The sequence below is a fragment of the Scyliorhinus canicula genome, chromosome 11 (genome assembly GCF_902713615.1).
Source record: "Scyliorhinus canicula chromosome 11, sScyCan1.1, whole genome shotgun sequence".
Lineage (NCBI taxonomy): Eukaryota > Metazoa > Chordata > Chondrichthyes > Carcharhiniformes > Scyliorhinidae > Scyliorhinus > Scyliorhinus canicula.
Window position 1 is genome coordinate 102,035,411 of NC_052156.1, and position 20,934 is coordinate 102,056,344.

A 20,934-nucleotide genomic window follows, 5' to 3' on the forward strand; every position below is an offset into this window, starting at 1 on the left:
TGTTCGTTCGGAATTTTGCTGGTGGTGCCCAGTGGGTCTCTGGCATAATCTTTCGCCCAACGGGGCCTATCTCTTACCAGGTGCAAGCCCAGGGTCGTCTCCAACGCAAGCATGTAGACCACGTTCGGTCCAGAAGACTATCCCTTCCAAAGATTCCCTGCCACTGGAGCTCATTTCTACAGCCACAGAGACCAGACACAGTGGAAAATATTCCTCACAATCTTCCTCTGGTGCCGCACTCAAAGCCTGAGAGGTTGTTGCAGAACCGCATGGAAATAGAGACGGCGAGATGACGGAGGCAGCAGACTCCGACTCCGAGATGGAGACACAGGATGCCTCAGATGGGGAATCCTTGGGCCCACGGACCGAAGATGTACAATTGTTTTGCCGTTCATCACGGAAGTGCCGTTCTCCGTCTCGTTACATGCCGTCCGATCCAGTGCCTCGTGCAAATGGTATGCAGACTGCGGCAAAACGAGTCCGACACCCTCCTTCACCAGGGTCTTCGGTGGATTCCTTGGACTTTGGGGGGGGGGGGGGGGGGGGATGTTATAACCTGCCTGTTTACCATTGGCTGGGGACTAATGACAATCCCACAATCCTTTGGGAGTATGAGCTTCCCCAATGATGGGGGGGGGCGGAGAAATCATTAGCAGATTCCCTGCATAAATAAAGCTGGTCAGTTTGGAACCGGCTAGAGGAGAGTGAGCGGCAAAGGATGTGCTGCTGCTGTTGTATATATATGTTATTGTAAATAAATGTTATTTCTTTCTATCCTTCAACTCGTGCTGGATTCTTCGTGGCCCTCATAAAAATAGGTTCTTGATCAATAAGGGGATCAGGGGTTATGGGGAGAAGGCAGGAGAATGGGGATGAGAAAAATATCAGCCATGATTGAATGGCGGAGCAGACTCGAAGGGCCAAGTGGCCTAATTCTGCTCCTATGTCTTATGGCCTTATGGTCTAAAGACCCCTCCCACCCGGGTTATTCTCTCTTCCAACTTCTTCCATTGGGCAGGAGATATAAAAGTCTGAGAACACGCACAAACAGGTTCAAAAACAGCTTCAACCCCACTGTTACCAGACTCCTGAATGACCCTCACATGGACTGAACTGATCTCTCCACTATCTCTCTGTGTAGCATTACACTCCGTATTCTTCACCCAATGTCTATTTCTATGCATTTACATTGTGTATTTATCATACGTCTTGTTTCTCTTGTATGGAATTTTCTGCCTGGACTGTACGCAGAAAGATATTTTTCACTGTACCTCGGTACAAGTGTCAATAAATCTAAATCAAATCAGATGGTCGCCACATCCCAGAGGTTAGGGAGGACATAGAGACGGAAGCCGCTGAATTCTACGCCCTGGACCGTGAGTGTGACCGTACAGAACCCCCGGATCGCCACAGAATGGGATCCAGAGGCCAGGGAGATTCTTTGGTTGGCGGGGTGTATCCACATCAAGACAGAAAACAAAGAACAGTTTAATGTCGCCGCCAGAGAACTACCCCTCCCGCCACCTCCCATAAATACCACACCCAAATAGCCCAGCAAATAACAACAAGGCAAACAAAGACACCCACCCTCCACCCTCTCCCTCCTAAGCCCCAACCAAAACAGAAGCAAAACACCTAAGCTCATGCTAAAATAACGCCCCCCCCCCCACCCCCACACAGCATGAGCTGCAGATACCCCCAGCCCTCTGTGGTAAACCACTGTTACACCTTTATTAGGTGATGTATGGTAGGACCTGTACTACAGGTTCGCTGGTAGTCCCTGCCTGCTGGCTCCGCCCAGTAGACGGAGTATAAATAATGTGTCCTCCGTGCAGCAGCCATTTCGCCAGCTGCTGTGGGAGGCCACACATCTTAGAGCAATAAAGCCTCCGTTGTATCCAACTCTAGTCTTTGTGCAATTGATCGTGCATCAATTTATTGCTCTACGATTTTCAAAAGATGGACCTCCGTATCAAACCGGATCACCTGCAGCTGGATCCGCAATCAAGCGATGCCAAAAGGGACTTTCAGCACTGGCTAGCTTGTTTCGAGGCGTATATCAACTCGGCGCCCAGCCCTGTCTCAGAGGCTCAGAAAATACAGATATTGTTCTCAAGGTTGAGCTCCAACGTCTTTCCGCTGATCCAGAACGCGCCAAACTACGCCAAAGCCATGACGCTTCTCAAAGAAAATTATTCGCAGAAGGCGAACACGCTCTTCGCCAGGCACGTACTCGCCACTCGCTCTCAACTCCCTGGTGAGTCCATCGAAGACTTCTGGTGGGCCCTAATCCCGCTCGTCCGGGACTGTGACTGTCAGGCCGTTACGGCCACTGAACATTCAAATCTCCTTATGCATGATGCATTTGTTACATTGATTGGGTTGGACCTCATACGCCAAAGACTGTCAGAGGAAGCCACGCTCGATCTAGCTGAGACAAAGAAGCTAGCTCTCTCTATGACAGTCGCCTTGCGCAACATTCAGACCTACACCCCCAGCCGCGCGGACCACTCCTCCTACGCATCATGGACCCCACAGACGGCCACCCCAGCGGGGGCCTTACCCAGCCAATACGCCTGTGCCACACGCCAGCCAGTGCACCCCGGGGGCCCCCGATGTTATTTTTGCGGCCAACAGAAACACCCTCGCCAACGCTGCCCGACCCGCGCTGCCCTTTGTAAAGCTTGCGGTAAAAAGGGGCACTTCGCCAGGTTCGCGCAGTCACCGCTATCGCCCCCTCGCTTGCGCACAATGGCCGCCACCATCTTCACTTCCCCGGACCACGCACGGCCAGTGGGCGCCGCCATCTCCCCCCCCCCCCCCCCCCAGACCACGTGCGGCCCATGGGCGCCGCCATTTTGTCCCCCTCAAGATCTTCAGGTGCCGCCATCTTGTCTCTCCCAGGACACATGGACACCGACAGCATTCCAGGACCTGGGCCCCCCCAGGCTTCCCATCATCCGATGCTAGCGACGACCGACCACGACTCGCCTCAGTTACAATCGACCAGTCTCGTCCACACAATCTGGCCATCGCATCGACCAGCGTGAAAATCAACAGTCACGTGACCTCTTGCCTGCTGGTCTCCGGGAGCACTGAAAGCTTCATCCACTACTACTACTATGACTTCCATTGCAACCTCCAGAGCCTAACCCTCAAATTTGGCGGGCCCCTACCATCCCTTACTGTGTGCGGCTTCGCGACCCTGAAGGTCAATCCGCCTTCCCTCTTCGCGAACCTAACCCCGGATTGCAAACCTGTCGCCACCAGGAGCAGACGGTATAGCACCCAGGACAGGACCTTCATCAGGACCGAGGTCCAGCGGCTGCTTCGGGAAGGCATCATCTCCAGTCCCTGGAGAGCCCAAGTGGTAGGCGTTAAAACGGGGAGAAACACAGAATGGTCGTGGACTACAGCCACACCATCAATCGGTACACACAGCTCGACGCGTACCACTTCCCACGCATATCTGATATGGTCAATCAGATTGCACAGTACCGGGTCTTCTCAACAGTAGACCTCAAATCCGCCTACCACCAGCTCCCCATTTGTAAATCGGACCGTCCATACACTGCCTTCGAGGTGGACGGTCGCCTCTATCACTTCCTCAGGGTTCCCTTCAGCGTCACTAACGGGGTCTCGGTCTTCCAAAGGGAGATGGACCGAATGGTCGACCGGTACGGTTTGCGGGCCACCTTCCCGTACCTAGAAAACGTCACCATCTGCAGCCGTGACCAGCAGGACCACGATGCCAACCTTGCCAAATTTCTTCACACCGCCACTCTCCTAAACCTCAACTACAACAAGGAGAAGTGCGTGTTCAGCACAACCCGCTCAGCCATCCTCGGCTATGTGGTCCAGAATGGAGTTCTGGGGCCCGATCCCAACCTCATGCGCCCCCTCATGGAGCTCCCCCTTCCCCACTGCCCCAAGGACCTCAAACGCTGCCTGGGGTTCTTCTCATACTACGCCCAGTGGGTCCCAAAATATGCGGACAAGGCCCGCCCACTCATACATTCCACCCACTTTCCCCTGACGGCCGAGGCACAACAGGCCTTCACCCGTATCAGTGCCGATATCGCCAAGCCCGGGATGTACGCAGTAGACGAGACACTGCCCTTTCAAGTAGAGAGCGATGCATCAAACGTCGCCCTAGCCGCCACCCTCAATCAGGCAGGCAGACCCGTGGCATTCTTCTCCCGCACCCTCCATGCCTCAGAAATTCGGCACTCATCCGTTGAAAAAGAGGCCCAAGCTATTGTTGAAGCTGTGCGACATTGGAGGCATTACCTGGCCGGCAGGAGATTCACTCTCCTCACTGACCAACGGTCGGTAGCCTTCATGTTTAATAACACACAGCGGGGCAAGATCAAGAACGATAAGATCTTGAGGTGGAGGATCGAGCTCTCCACCTATAATTATGAGATTTTGTATCGCCCCGGCAAACTCAACGAGCCCCCAGACGCCCTATCCCGAGGTACATGTGCCAGCACATAAGTAGACCGACTCCAAGCCCTGCACAACAGCCTTTGTCACCCGGGAGTCACACGGTTGTACCATTTTATCAAGGCCTGCAACTTGCCCTACTCCGTCGAGGAAATACGGACAATCACCAGGGACTGCCAGGTCTGTGTGGAGTGCAAGCCGCACTTCTACCGGCCAGACCATGCACGCCTGGTGAAGGCCTCCCACCCCTTTCAGCATGGATTTCAAAGGGCCCCTCCCCTCCACCGACCATAACATGTATTTTCTCAGTGTGGTCGATGAGTACTCCAGATTCCCCTTCGCCATCTCATGCCCCGACATGATATCTGCCACCGTCATCAAAGCCCTCAACACAATCTTCGCTCTGTTCGGTTTCCCTAACTACATCCACAGTGACAGACGATCCTCATTCATGAGTGATGAGCTACGTCAGTTCCTGCTCAGCAGGGGTATCGCCTCCAGCAGGACGACAAGCTATGACCCCCGGGGAAACAGACTGGTAGAGAGGGAGAACAGGACAGTATGGAGGGCAGTCCAACTGGGCCTATGGTCCAGGAACCTCCCAGCCTCTCGCTGGCAGGAGGTCCTCCTGCACTACACTCCATTCAGTCACTACTGTGCAACGCCACTAACAACACATCCCATGAACGTCTCTTTGCCTTCCCCAGGAAGTCCACATCCGGGGTGTCGCTCCCGACTTGGCTCGCAGCTCCAGGATCAGTCCTGCTCCATAAGCACGTCCGACTCCACAAGGCGGACCCGTTAGTGGAGAGGGTGCAATTGCTCCATGCAAACCCCCAGTATGCCTACGTGGCGTACCCTGACGGCCGCCAGGATACTGTCTCCCTCAGGGACCTGGCACCAGCAGGTTCCACACTCCTCCCTTCCCCCGGCGCTCCCAGCATCAATCCTACCAGGACCATCCGTCCTTCCCCTGCCCACGCCCGAGGATGAAGAGGATTTTGGCACGCTCCCAGAGTCACCGAACATCAGGCCAGCATTGACATCGCCGCCACCACTACATCGCTCCTAGCAGAACATTAAGGCCCCGGACCGGTTAAATCTCTAACTGGTCAAGTGGGGGGCTCGATGGAGGCTCCGTTGAGGGGGAACCATAGGTTCGTCCCCGGGAACATTGATGGGGGATTTCAGGGTTGGTACAGAGCGGGCATCAGACAGCTGAGGGACCTGTTTATTGATGGGAGGTTTGCGAGCCTGGGGGAGTTGGAGGAGAAATTTGGGCTCCCCCGGGAAACATATTCAGGTATCTGCAGGTAAAGGCATTTGCTAGGCGGCAGGTGGAGGGATTCCCTTCGCTTCCTGCGAGGGGGGTGAGCGACAGGGTGCTTTCGGGGGTCTAGGTCGGAGAGGGGAAGATATCTGATATCTACAAGGTTATGCAGGAGGCGGAGGAGGCGTCAGTAGAGGAGCTGAAAGCTAAGTGGGAGGGGGAACTGGGGGAACAGATCGAAGACGGGACATGGGCTGATGCCCTGGAGAGGGTTAATTCTTCCTCCTCGTGTGCGCGGCTTAGCCTCATCCAATTCAAGGTGCTGCACCGGGCCCACATGACTGGGACAAGGATGAGTAGGTTCTTTGGGGGTGAAGACAGGTGTGTCAGGTGCTCGGGGAGTCCAGCGAACCATGCCCATATGTTCTGGGCATGCCCGGCGCTGGAGGAGTTCTGGAAGGGGGTGGCGAGGACGATGTCGAGGGTGGTGGGATCCAGGGTTAAGCCAGGATGGGGACTCGCGATTTTTGGGGTTGGTGTGGAGCCGGGAGTGCAGGAGGCGAAAGAGGCCGGTGTGCTGGCCTTTGCGTCCCTAGTAGCCCGGCGAAGGATCTTGCTACAATGGAAGGATGCGAGGCCCCCAAGCGTGGAGACCTGGATCAATGACATGGCGGGTTTTATTAAGCTAGAGAAGGTCAAATTCACCCTGAGAGGGTCGGTACAAGGGTTCTTTAGGCGGTGGCAACCTTTTCTCGACTTTCTGGCTCAACGATAGGGTACGGGGACAGTAGCAGCAGCAACCCGGGGGGGGGGGGGGAGGCGGGGGGGAAAGGTGGGGTGGGGGGGCGGACGATGACTATGTTTGTTTATTTAATTTAAATTTATTTTGAAGTCCTTTTGTTGTTCATTTTGGTTGGGGGGGTGGGGGATGGGATACATGCGTCGATACGGTCTGGGGGTGGTACGGTTATTATGGGTTATTTTGTTGCATTTCATTGTTTGTCGTTATGTTTTATATTTTCTGTAAAAAATTCCAATAAAAATTATATTTAAAAAAAAAAAAAATCTCTAACTGGTCCACTGGACTTCAAAAGACATTTTTTTTGCTCTCAAATATTGTAAATATAAATTCATTGCTGTATATAGTTCTCCACCACCTCCGCCGGACTCAATTTTAACAGGGGGTGAATGTGGTAAACCACTGTTACACCTTTATTAGGTGATGTATGGTAGGACCTGTACTACAGGTTTGCCGGTCGTCCCTGCCTGCTGGCTCGCCCAGTAGGCGGAGTATAAATGTGTGTGTCCTCCATGCAGCAGCCATTTCACCAGCTGCTGTGGGAGGCCACACATCTTAGAGTAATAAAGCCTCCATTGTATCCAACTCTAGTCTTTGTCCAATTGATCGTGCATCACCCTCCACTCTTGTTAACTAACTATTCTGCTATTTGTGGTGAATGTAATATGATAATTCACACTATGTCTTTGTAAGCGCAGTAGCGTTATCCGACCACTAGGGGGAGTAGCTCTGGGAATGCTCAGGAGCTTGTACAGGGCTCCACCCTTGGCTCCGCCCACGACTCCTCCCCCTAGTGCTGCTGTATAAATACCCTTGTCCAGAGTCAGCCTGCAGTTCACTGAGAGTTCATCAACGGGTAACAGGCTGACTCTGTAATAAGTCGATTAAAGCCTAGATTCATATCGGAAACACGTGTCTGGTGAATTGATGGTTCCATCACTATTTAGCTAGCAGGATGGCCCCCACACAGAGTAAAAAACCTAACAAAAGCCCACAACGCCAACCAGCGCCTCACTTAAATCTGATTTAAATCATACCTGGAAAACAGAAAAATACATGAACAACAGCAGCCGTCCCATAACCCTCACAGTGAAAATCCAGGTACAAAGTTCCAAAAACGCCCAATAAACACCCGAACAATCCCCAAAATGTAAACTCACCCACAGACCATATACATCCCCCCACCAATACAATTCAGTTATCACAATCCCAGTCCTTCTTCTGCACAAACGCCTCAGCCTCCTCCAGAGTTTCAAAGTAGTAATTTTTTGAGTCACAAGTCACTCAGGGTAAACGATGCCAAATCAAACGTTGCTCTGTTAAAATGCAGCCTTGGCCTTGTTGAATGCTGCCCACCTCTTGGCCAGCTCCCCACAAGCATCTTGGTTGATCCTCACAACGTGTCCTTCCCATCTGGAGTCTCGATGATTTTTTTTGCCCACCGCAGAATTCCGTCTTTCTCCTGAAACCTGTGAAAGCACACGGTGATCGCATGAGGTGGCTCACCAGCACGGGGTTTCTGCCGCAATGATCTGTGGGGACACCAATTCCCCCACCATCTTCCAAAACAACTGCGCCATAAACTTTGTTGGACTCGGGCGCTCCAAGTCCTCCGGCACCCTAACCACTCTATGTCTTCTGGAGCGATTTTCCAAATCGTCCACCTTGTCTCTTAATGTCTTGTTGTCACTGGCCATCTACGCCACCTCCACTTCCAGAGAGGTGATCCGGTCACTTTGCCTTGTCAGAGTCACCTCCACCTCTTTTAACTCCATTCCCTTGCACCTTTACCATTTCAGCCACTTTACTGCTCAAATCGGGAACATCGCCCCTCAATTGTTCTTTCATAATCCACAGAGACCCCTCACCGTAATTTCTGAAGCAACTCCACTAGGATGCCTGTGAGAATCTCAGTGGTTAATGGAGTGGCCACCAACACTTCCAGGGCCTCCACCATTTTCCTCATTGACCGAACTCTCGGGGCTTCTGAGTTCGACAGCATTTCCTTATTTTTCCGCTGCCTAGTGATTTATTGCACAGTAAGAAGTCTTACAACACCAGGTTAAAGTCCAACATGTTTGTTTCAAACACTAGCTTTCGGAGCACTGCTCCTTCCTCAGGTAAATGAAGAGGTATGTTCCAGAAACATCTATATAGACAAATTCAAAGATGCCAGACAATGCTTAGAATGCGAGCATTTGCAGGTAATCAAGTCGTTACAGATCCAGAGATAGGGGTAACCCCAGGTTAAAGAGGTGTGAATTGTCTCAAGCCAGGACAGTTGCTAGGAGTTTGCAAGCCCAGGCCAGATGGTGGGGGATGAATGTAATGAGACATGAATCCCAGGTCCCGGTTGAGGTCGCACTCGTGTGTGCGGAACTTGGCTATAAGTTTCTGCTCGGCGATTCTGCGGTGTCACGCGTCCTGAAGGCCGCCTTGGAGAACGCTTACCCGGAGATCAGAGGCTGAATGCCCTTGACTGCTGAAGTGTTCCCCTGAAGGACACAAATTTAAAGTGATTTGCAAAGAAGCCAGGATTTATTTGATGCAGTGAGTTTTTTAAATCCGGGATTCGCCACCTGCAACTAAGCAACTCTTCAATACATTCTGTTTCCTGCATAATGCATCCTCCATTTGGCATTTAACGTGGAAGAGTACTGATTCATCTGCTGCTGGTGGCCCATAAGACCATAAGTCGTAGGAGTAGAAGGCCATTTGGCACATTGAGTCCACTCCGCCATTCAATGAGATCATGCGTCATCTGATATAATCCGCAACTCCACTTTCCCACCTATGCCCATAACCCTTGATTCCCTTATTGATTAAAAATCTGTCTATCTCAGCAGTTAACCCAGCCTCTACAGCTCTCTGCGGTAAATAATTCCATTTGATTCATTACCCTCAGAGAATATCAGTTAATGTATCCCATGGAGTGAAAGATCACACAAAGTTTGGCAAATATTTCTATTCATTGGCCTATTTTCGCCTTGTGAATATTAATGAATTGTGTGTCCTCGATTAGGATTTAAAAACAAGCAGCTATTATCAAACTTCTGGGAAAAGGCAGTTTGAAGAATCATAGAAGCCCTACAATGCAGAAGGTGGCCATTTGGTCCTTAGAGTCTGCTCCGACCCTCCCAAAGAGCACCCTAGCTAGGTCCAAACCCCTGCCCTATCCCCATGACCCTACCTAACTTTTGGACATTAATTGGCAATTTAGCATGGTCAATCTCCGTAACATGCACATCTTTGGACTATGGGAGGAAACAGGAGCACCCAGAGGAAACCCATGCAGACATGAGAAGAATGTGCAAACTCCACACAGTCACCCAAGGTCGGAATCGAACCCACGTCCCTGTCACTGTGATGCAGCAGTGCTAACCACTGTGCCACCCATACAAACCAAAAATTTAAAATAGAAACAATCTTCATGCCAGGCTGTGGAACACGGGAACAGGAGTAGGCCATTCTGCCTGTTGAGCCTGCTCCAACATTTAATGTGATCATGGCTGATCAGACACTTCAATACCTTTTGTTTGTTAATCAGAAATCCGATCTCTGCTTTAAATATACACAATGACTAAACTTCCTGGGGGGCCACATTTCCATTTATTTCAGAGGAAATGGGCAAGGTACTAAATTAATATTTCGCATCAGTATTCACCAAAGAGAAGGAATTGGTAGATGTTGAGTCTGGCGAAGGGTATGTAGATAGACTGGGTCACATTGAGATCCAAAAAGATGAGGTGTTGGGCGTCTTGAAAAATATTACGGTGGATAGGTCCCCAGGGCTTGTTGGGATCTACTCCAGAATACTGAAGGAGGCAAGAGGAAATTGCCGAGGCCTTGACAGAAATCTTTGGACCCTTACTGTCTTCAGGTGATGTCCCGGAGGACTGGAGAATAGCCAGTGTTGTTCCTTTGTTTAAGAAGGGTAGCAAGGATAATCCCGGGAACTACAGGGCGGTGAGCCTTATGTCAGTGGTAGGGAAATTGCTGGAGAGTATTCTCCGAGACAGGATCTACTCCCATCTGGAAGCAAGCAGTCATATTAGCGAGAGGCAGCACAGTTTTGTGACGGGGAGGTCGTGTCTCACTAACTTGATAGAGTTTTCGAGGAGGTCACAAAGATGATTGATGCAGGTAGGGCAGTGGATGTTGTCTATATGGACTTCAGTAAGGCCTTTGACAAGGTCCCTCATGTCAGACTGGTACAAAAGGTGAAGTCACATGGGATCAGAGGTGAGCTGCCAAGGTGGATACAGAACTGGCTAGGTCATAGAAGGCAGAGAGTAGCAATGGAAGGGTGCTTTTCTCATTGGAGGGCTGTGACTAGTGGTGTTCCGCAGGGATCAGTGCTGGGACTTTGCTGTTTGTAGTATATATAAATGATTTGGAGGAAAATGTAACTGGTCTGATTACAGTAGTCCCCCGTTATACCGCGCTCCGCAATACCGCGGTTCGCGATATACCGCGGGGGAGCTTATGGACCCCAACTGTCAGTTGTGTCAATTTCAGCGGCCGGCTGATTATTTCAGTGAGAGCAGCTTCCCTCTCTGGATCAAAGTGAGCCGGCCGCTGAAATTGACACTGCCGGCTGCTCTCTCCCCCCAATCAGAAACATTAAAACTTAAAAGTTGGATTGGAGGGAGAGAGAAGCCGGCAGTGTCAATTTCAGCGGCCGGCTCACTTTGATCCGGAGAGGGAAGCTGCTCTCACTGAAACAATCAGCCGGCCGCTGAAATTGACACTGCCGAGGGGGGGGGGCGGGTTTTGGGGGGGGAGAAGAGGGGGGGTGGGTGTTGGGGGGGGGGGGAGAAGAGGGGGGGGGGAGAAGAGGGGGGGGGCGGGTGTTGGGGGGGGAGAGGGGGGGGCGGGTGTTGGTGGGGGAGAGGAGGGGGGCGGGTGTTGGGGGGGGAGAGGAGGGGGGCGGTTGTGGGGGAGACCCCCCTGTGGGTGTGGGGGAGACCCCCCTGGGGGTGTGGGGGAGAGAGGGTGGACCTGCGGGTGTTGGGGGAGAGAGGGGGCCCTGCGGGTGTTGGGGGGGGAGAGGAGGGGGGCGGGTGTTTGGGGGGGAGAGGAGGGGGACGGGTGTGGGGGAGACCCCTCTGTGGGTGTGGGGGAGACCCCCCTGGGGGTGTGGGGGAGAGAGGGGGGCCCTACGGGTGTTGCGGGAGAGAGGGGGGCCCTGCGGGTGTTGGGGGGGAGAGGTGGGGGGGCGGGTGTTGGGGGGAGCGGGTGTGGGCGGGTGTGGGGGAGACCCCCCTGGGGGTGTGGGGGAGAGAGGAGGGCCCTGCGGGTGTTGGGGGAGAGAGGGGGGCCCTGCGGGTGTTGGGGGAGAGAGGGGGGCCCTGCGGGTGTTGCGGGAGAGAGGGGGGCCCTGCGGGTGTTGGGGGGGAGAGGTGGGGGGGCGGGTGTTGGGGGGGAGCGAGTGTGGGCGGGTGTGGGGAGACCCCCCTGTGGGTGTGGGGGAGACCCCCCTGGGGGTGTGGGGGAGAGAGGGTGGACCTGCGGGTGTTGGGGGAGAGAGGAGGGCCCTGCGGGTGTTGGGGGAGAGAGGGGGGCCCTGCGGGTGTTGGGGGAGAGAGGGGGGCCCTGCGGGTGTTGGGGGACGGGGGAGGAGAGGGGGGGGGAGGGGGCGAGCCGGAGGGTGTGGGGAGGGGGCGAGCCGGAGGGTGTGGGGAGGGGGCGAGCCGGAGGGTGTGGGGGGACAGGGGGCGAGCCGGAGGGTGTTGGGGGGGGGGGGAGAGGGGGCGAGCCGGAGGGTGTGGGGGGGAGAGGGGTCTAGTTGGAGGATGTGGGGGGAGAGGGGGCGAGCCGGAGGGTGTGGGGGGAGAGGGGTCTAGTTGGAGGATGTGGGGGGAGGGGGGCGAACCGGAGGGTGTGGGGGAGAGGGGTCTAGTTGGAGGATGTGGGGGGAGAGGGGGCGAGCTGGAGGGTGTGGGGAGGGGGTGAGCCGGAGGATGTGGGGGGAGAGGGGGCGAGCCGGAGGGTGTGGGGGGAGAGGGGGCGAGCCGGAGGGTGTGGGGGGAGAGGGGGCGAGCCGGAGGGTGTGGGGGGAGAGGGGCGAGCCGGAGGGTGTGGGGGGAGAGGGGGCGAGCCGGAGGGTGTTGGGGGGGACAGGGGGCGAGTCGGAGGGTGTGGGGGGAGAGGGGTCTAGTTGGAGGATGTGGGGGGAGAGGGGGCAAGCCGGAGGAAAAAAAAAAGAAATTGACACTGCCGGCTGCTCTCTCCCTCCAATCAAAAACATTAAAACTTAAAAGTTGGATTGGAGGGAGAGAGCAGCGGGCAGTGTCAATTTCAGCGGCCGGCTGATTGTTTCAGTGAGAGCAGCTTCCTTCTCCGGATCAAAGTGAGCCGGCCGCTGAAATTTTAATTGGATCCACGATGGGGGTTTTAAATTTATTTAAAAATCTATGCTAGCGCTTCCCATTGTGAGTCTACGGGGGTCTGACCTCTCCCCCCGCAGACTCACAATGGGAAGCGCTAGCATAGATTTTTAAATAAATTTAAAACCCCCATCATGGATATCCGCGGCTCGGATACAACGCGGGTGGCTGTCTTGGACCCCAACACCCGCGTTATAAAGGGGGACTACTGTAGTAAGTTTGCGGACGACACGAAGGTTGGTGGAATTGCGGATAGCGATGAGGACTGTCAGAGGATACAGCAGGATTTAGATCGTTTGGAGACTTGGACGGCAAGATGGCAAATGGAGTTTAATTCGGACAAATGTGAGGTGATGCATTTTGGAAGGTCTAATACAGGTCGGGAATATACAGTGAATGGTAGAACCCTCAAGAGTATTGACAGTCAGAGAGATCTTGGCATACAGGTCCACAGGTCACTCAAAGAGGCAACACAGGTGGAGAAGGTAGTCAAGAAGGCATCCGGCATGCTTGCCTTCATTGGCCAGGACATTGAGTATAAAAATTGGCAAGTCATGTTGCAGCTGTATAGAACCTTAGTTAGGCCACACTTGGAGCAACACTTATTCAATTCTGGTCGCCACACTTTACCAGGATGTTGCCTGGTATGGAGGGCATTAGCTGTGAGGAGAGGTTGAATAAACTTGGTTTGTTCTCACTGGAACGACGGAGGTTGAGGGGCGACCTGATAGAGGTCTACAAAATTATGAGGGGCCTAGACAGGGTGGATAGTCAGAGACTTTTTCCCAGGGTAAAGGGGTCAATTACTAGGGGGCATAGGTTTAAGGTGCGAGGGGCAAGGTTTAGAGGAGATGTACAAGGCACGTTTTTTTATACAGAGGGTAGTGGGTGCCTGGAACTCGCTGCCTGAGGAGGTGGTGGAAACAGGGACGATAGTGATGTTTAAGGGGCATCTTGACAAATACATGAATAGGATGGGAATAGAGGGATACGCACCCTGGAAGTGCAGAAGATTTTAGTTTAGATGGGCAGCATGGTCAGCACGGGCTTGGAGGGCCAAAGGGCCTGTTCCTGTGCTGTACTTTTCTTTGTTCTTTGCTCTATGTCAAAGCAATAAATTGATCATTTTAAAACAGAGGAATTAATAAAGACGACCATTAGAGTGTGAGAAGTTCAGTGTGTGTGACCAGCCAGTCCCAGCCTCAGGGTTCTCACTCATTCACCCTCGCCCGCTGTGTGAGTGGGTGTGAATAGCTGTTGGTGTGTGGACATGAGGGCGAGTGAGAATTCTGAGACTGGGAATGAACCAGACACACACACACTCTCTCTCTCATACACACTCTCATGGTGGTTAGCATCAATGCTTCACAGCTCCAGGGTCCCAGGTTTGATTCCCGGCTGGGTCACTGTCTGTGTGGAGTCTGCACGTCCTCCCCGTGTGTGCGTGGGTTTCCTCCGGGTGCTCCGGTTTCCTCCCACAGTCCAAAGATGTGCGGGTTAGGTGGATTGGCCATGCTAAATTGCCCGTAGTGTCATAGTAAGGTTAAGGGGGGGGGGGGGGGGGGGAGTTGTTGGGTTACGGGTATAGGGTGGGTACGTGGATTTGAGTAGGGTGATCATTGCTCGGCACAACATCGAGGGCCGAAGGGCCTGTTCTGTGCTGTACTGTTCTATGTTCATACACACACTCTCTCTCATACACACACACTCTCTCTCATACACACTCACACACACACTCTCTCTCTCATACACACTCACACTCTCTTTCTCATACACACACTCTCTCTCATACACACACACACACTCTCTCTCTCATACACACTCACACACTCTCTCATACACACTCTCTCTCTCTCATACACACTCTCTCTCTCTCATACACACTCTCTCTCTCATACACACTCTCTCTCTCATACACACTCACACACTCTCTCATACACACTCACACACTCTCTCTCTCTCTCATACACACTCACACACACTCTCTCTCTCATGTACACTCTCTCACACACACACTCACTCTCTCTCTCATACACACACACTCTCTCTCATACACACACACTCTCTCATACACACACACTCACTCTCTCTCTCATACACACACTCTCTCTCATACTCTCTCATACACACACTCTCTCTCTCACACACACACACTCTCTCATACACACACACACTCTCTCTCTCATACACACACACTCACACTCTCTCTCTCATACAAACACTCTCATACACACACACACTCTCTCTCTCTCTTACACACACACACACTCTCTCTCTCATACACACACTCTCTCTCATACACACACTCTCTCTCATACACACACACTCACACTCTCTCTCATACACACACTCACACTCTCTCTCATACACACACACTCACTCTCTCTCATACACACACTCATTCTCTCTCTCATACACACGCACACACTCACACTCTCTCTCATACACACGCTCTCATACACACACTCTCTCATACACACACACTCTCTCTCATACACACACTCACACTCTCTCTCATACACACACACTCACACTCTCTCTCATACACACTCTCTCTCATACACACACTCACACTCTCTCTCATACACACTCACACTCTCTCTCATACACACTCTCATACACACACACTCACTCTCTCATACACATACACACTCTCTCTCTCTCTCTCTCTCATACACATGCACACTCACACTCTCTCATACACACACACACACTCTCTCATACACACACACTCACTCTTATATACACACACACACTCTCTCTCTCATACACACACACACTCTCTCTCTTATATACACACACAGTCACATTCTCTCCCACACATTCTCTATCTCTCACATTCCAGCCAGCCTTTTCCCCCACTCCACGCCCCGGCTTCACAGTATTTCAGTGCTGGGACCACACAGCCTCTTTCCTCCCCCCATGGACCCCACAGCATCCTCCCGCCCCCATAGTTTCCACAGTCTCTTCCCCCCATTGACCCCGCAGCCCATCATGGTCCTCTGCAGCCTTTCCCCTCCCCCTCCCCCTGATCATGGGCCCTGCTGCCTCCCCCCCCCCCCCCCCATTGACACCGAGCTACTCCTCCCCCTCATGGGCCCTGACGCCCCTCCCCCTTACGAGTCCTGGCAGCCGCTCCTCCCCCATGACCCCTGCAGCCCCTCCTCCCCCATGACCCCTGCAGCCCCTCCTCCCCCACGGCCCCTGCAGCCCCTCCTCCCCCATGGCCCCTGCAGCCCCTCCTCCCCCATGGCCCCTGCAGCCCCTCCTCCCCCATGGCCCCTGCAGCCCCTCCTCCCCCATGGCCCCTGCAGCCCTTCCTCCCCCATGGCCCCTGCAGCCCCTCCTCCCCATGGCCCCTGCAGCCCCTCCTCCCTCATGGTCTCCACACACTCTCTCCCATGGGCTCTCCCCCACGCCAGCCTAAAGGTAGCTTCCCATGAAAGAATGTATCTACACAAAGATGTCAATCGCTCTTCATTTTATTTCTGTGTTTGTCTTTATACAAAGACCATCTTTAAACTTGAAACAAGGTCTATTTTCGGAGCGTGTGTTTTCAGAGCTCATGATGAAGAACCAGCTCACCGTTACTTCCATGTGAGGATGTGGACAGTTAATGACCCAGACAGCTTTCATTTCCATACACAATCTTTCCTTTGGTAATAACATACTTAATTAGTTCCTGATGACCTCCAAACTGATAAATCAAATGCTCCCACCTGTAAAATAAGAGAAGGATTTATTCTTGTGATATATGAATCACAATATAGCTTTGTAAAGGAATCTTGTTTATATTTGTGATTTGAGAAAGTTAAATGATTTTACAAATGTTGGATCAAAGAATAAATAGATGAACAGAAATTAGATCAAAATGGATTGTGTATAAAATTAAAAGGTAACCCAGCATTAGGATATTGTTCTGTCTAAAAGGAATAAAATTATCAATATAAATCTGTCGATATCTGTCGACAAAGAAAATTGAAACATTTTCAATTGATGGGTTTTAACTGACTAAGGGAGAAATCGAAAAGGAATTCAGTAATGGCTGTACAGCTCTGGGGCCTTGTCTTTCATCATCTTTTATTAAAATCAGTAACGATATTTAAATCTAGAATATGAAATAAATAAGCAGCACGATTCGCCATTCCTGAGACTAAGCGTCGACGTCGGCGAACGAATCGTGGAGTTCCATGACAGCAAAACTGGCACCGCACCTGGACTGATTCCGCTACTGTTAAGGGGCCACCACCATCACCACGTGGAACACAATCGATTCCAATGGGAAACGGTGCCGGATTCGCCAGGTCTGAGATTGACACACAGGAGGCTGACTGCAACAGCATAGACACACTTCACTCCCTACACACACCACCCCAACCAACAAGACGGAGCAAGGCGAACGGCACCCCGTTTCACGGACACCGAGCTGGAGACCCTCTTGGACGCCGTGAAGGAGAGGCGGTTGGCCCTGTACTCCGGCCCGGGAAGGAGGCTGCCAGCCGCTGCCATTCACTGTGTCTGGGCACAGGTGGCAGAAGCGATCAGTGCCATGAGCAACACCATCCGGACCGGCCAACAGTGCCGGAAGAAACTGCACAACCTCCTCAGGACAGCCAGGGTGAGTCGGCAACACTGTGCCCCGGAACTAACCTGCATCCCACATACCCGTTACCCCCCTCCCACCTGGAGGGTGGGCGGATCCCCACCCAGCACCACATGCCGGCACCCAGACCAGCTGCCATGGCCAGGTGGTCTGGTCACTGAGGACACCATCTACCCATCTCCTGGGCTGATTGTATCGGACTGTCCAACACTGTCATCCCCCTCACCCACCCCACTCCCCCGCCGCAGGAGACGGCTCATAACCACTATGAGTGGGAGAAAACTTGAGGGGGACCGCCGGACCTGCAGCCCCTCTCCATGGCAGAGCAGAGGGCCCTGAATGTGGTCTGCAGCCCAGAGGAAAGGGAGGTCACCGGGGTGGAAGTCGGCCGCAAGCAAGGAAGTGAGACCCCGCTGAGTTGTGGTTCCCCATGCCTCGTGTGTCAACACCCCCCAACACCCTCGCCCTCATCCCCAAACCACGCTCCACCCTGGGAAAAAGCTTCTGACTATCCACTCTGTCCATGCCACTCATAATTTTGTAAACCTCCATCAGATCGTCCCTCAACCTCCGACGTTTCAGTCAAAATAATCCGAGTTCATCCAACCTCTCCTCATAACTAATACGCTCCAGATCAAGCAACATCATGGTAAACCTCTTCTGCACCCTCTCCAAAGCATCCATAAGGTCTAACATTTGCCGGCACTATTTGTAATGATTTATAATTTTATTTTGAGCAGCCTGGAGTTTAATTATCTGAAATGAAAATCGCTTATTGTCACGAGTAGGCTTCAATGAAGTTACTGTGAAAAGCCCCTAGTCGCCACATTCCGGCGCCTGTCCGGGGAGGCTGGTACGGGAATCGAACCGTGCTGCTGGCCTGCTTGGTCTGCTTTATAAGCCAGCGATTTAGCCTTGTGAGCTAAACCAGCCCCTTATCTGCTGATGGATAAGAAAATTCTCAGTGAATGACAGGACGGCATGGTGGCGCAGTGGTTAGCACTGCTGCCTCATGGTACCGAAGTCCCGGGTCCAATCCCGGCCCCGGGTCACTGTCCGTATGGAGTTTGTACATTCTCCGTGTCTGCATGGGTCTCACCCCCACAAACCAAATATTTAAAGTTTTAAAAAAAGACATACCTCGATGCATTAATAATGAGGAGATCTCCTTGTTTCCCTACCTCCAGGGAACCATGAGACTGAGATTTCCCCAGCGCGTAGGCTGCATTGATGGTGGCAGCTGCCAGACTCTCAGCCATTGTCATCTTCAAGTTTACACACGCCATGTGCATAATCATTGGCTGCAGGAGAGAGAGCAAGGGAATCTGACCACTGTGATTTGTGGAAACTATAGTCACAATGTCATCAATGAACTATTTAGATACTACATAGCCATGACTATTTTTGTGGTAATAAATTCCTTTTAGACTCTGGTCTGAATAACAGTAATGCGTAAATCAGTCAGTGCCTGTTGGACGTATAATTTAATTGTGTGGAAATTCAATTTTACTAAAATTAGCAATTTTAATGCCTTTAATCCAATAAAAACATCACAAGCTGCTTCTCAAAGGCAACAAAGAAAATGGATGGTGATCCAAAAGCAGAAATATCAGGGGTGAAGTTTTCCACCCTGTGCACAGATTGCAGCTGAGGCAAGAATACCGGCGTGTCGCTCTCCAGCTGAGTTTTCTTTCCAACTATTCCGGCACGACATGCACACAAAAATCTGGAGGTATGGCCCATACTGTCACGGTGGCGAGGTGGAGCCTTAGAGCCAGCATCACTGGCTCCACAGAAATAAAGGGCGCCCCAATCTGTTCAAAAAATCCCCCCCATGGATAGTCCCACCCCCACAGATAGTCCCACCCCCACAGATAGTCCCACCCCCACAGATAGTCCCACCCCCACAGATAGTCCCACCCCCACAGATAGTCCCACCCCCACAGATAGTCCCACCCCCACAGATAGTCCCACCCCCACAGATAGTCCCACCCCCACAGATAGTCCCACCCCCACAGATAGTCCCACCCCCACAGATAGTCCCACCCCCACAGATACAGGGACCACACACTGGGGCAAAACACACCCACCCACAATAGAGCTCCCCAGAGGGCTCATTCCTGGCACTGTCAGAGGTCAGTATAATAAGATTAATGAGTGAATGCAATTTAACTTTGGGACAGGAATTATATGTTTGATTTCTAGATTTTTAAAAAGCATTCGATTGGGTTGACAGGAATAAGTCCTTAATATTAGAAAGCCTTCATGTGGAAACAGGTATTGAGGAGAGGACAATCTCCCAGTGGTCTTGTCTGCGTGTTTATTGATAATTTGCTTAAAGTGCAGCTTCTTCCAGGACCTGTCCAGGTTGTGGGCCGTCATACACTCCAGAGTGTCCCAGGGCAGTACCAGGCTATGTCCCTCTCCCCTCGAGGGCTATTCTTAGTTGTCCGTCCTCGCCAGGTTCCCCTCGACTGCTTCACGTTTTTAAAGAGCAGGTGTAAACCCATCACGTCAACAAGGGGGGAGGGGATTCTAAATGTGGATGTGGGGGAGGAGGGGCAAGCTGATGTGGCGAGGAAGCCCGCTAATTATATTTAAATTTATCAAAATGTATCGAAACAGCGGGAACCTGGTTGTGTCACTGGCGAGGGGCATGAAAAATTGTAAAACCAGATCTCGTCGGTGTGAAGCTCGTTTTCCAATTCTCGTGAGCTTTTGCACCCACCTCGCTATTTGGGCTGACCGCTCACTACCCCCGAGGAGTGCCGAAAAACAGCAGGGAGTGAATTTTCAGGAGGTTCTTAGAGCAAAACAGGGTGGAGGAGAGGCTGAGATATTTAGTCAGTGGATTCCAGAGCTCGGCGTCCGGCTGGCTGGAAGCTGAATAAATTGTATTGATGGGATTTAGTGCCCAGTGTCTCAGTGATCAGGAATTGTACTGTTCAGTCTCGGAGAAGCCGTTGCGGATAGGCTGAAGTAGCCAACTGGCCTCTCATCAATGGTCCTGATTGGAAAAGATTGGGGAGGGTGTAGCAATGCCAGGGAGGATTAGAGACACCAAGATCAGATCCACTGCCGATCCAATGTGCAGGAGTGGAAATTTGGGAAACACAAACCCACAGCTGGGAATCGGTCATTATGGTAGCATAGCCAAGGGGGCGGGCTCCACAGACCACTTGACCGCCTCGGGGCCAATTGCATGGGAGCACATGAACCCAATAGAGAGTTTGCATGGGGCCCTGGGAGCAGGAACGCAGACCACCCCTGAAATGTTTGCAGGTCAGCTGGGGACCACAATATCCTGTAAAATCCAGCCCTATGGAATGAGGTTTAGAGGCATCAAGAGAAATTTGAAACATCGAATTGGGAATTGGTCCCAGTCCTACAGAAAAGAAGTTGCAGTTCGCAGATATGGTTCAGTCTG

At 52.3% G+C, this 20,934-nt stretch overlaps 1 protein-coding gene across 2 annotated transcripts in view; it reads right to left on the reverse strand.

Annotated features, from left to right (window-relative positions):
- Positions 1 to 16,368: 16,368 nt before the first annotated feature.
- amdhd1 (amidohydrolase domain containing 1) overlaps positions 16,369 to 20,934 on the reverse strand; it is a 39,335-nt gene continuing 34,769 nt past the window's right edge. Inside the window, exons 8-9 of one of the 2 annotated variants that reach the window (XM_038810909.1) lie at positions 18,648 to 18,808; positions 16,369 to 16,623 (exon numbers count right to left, since the gene is read on the reverse strand). In XM_038810909.1, coding sequence (XP_038666837.1) covers positions 16,518 to 16,623; positions 18,648 to 18,808 — 267 coding nt within the window. In that variant the 3' untranslated portion in view covers positions 16,369 to 16,517. The remainder of the gene's footprint in view (positions 16,624 to 18,647; positions 18,809 to 20,934) is intronic. The other variant, XM_038810910.1, reaches the window with a different exon arrangement.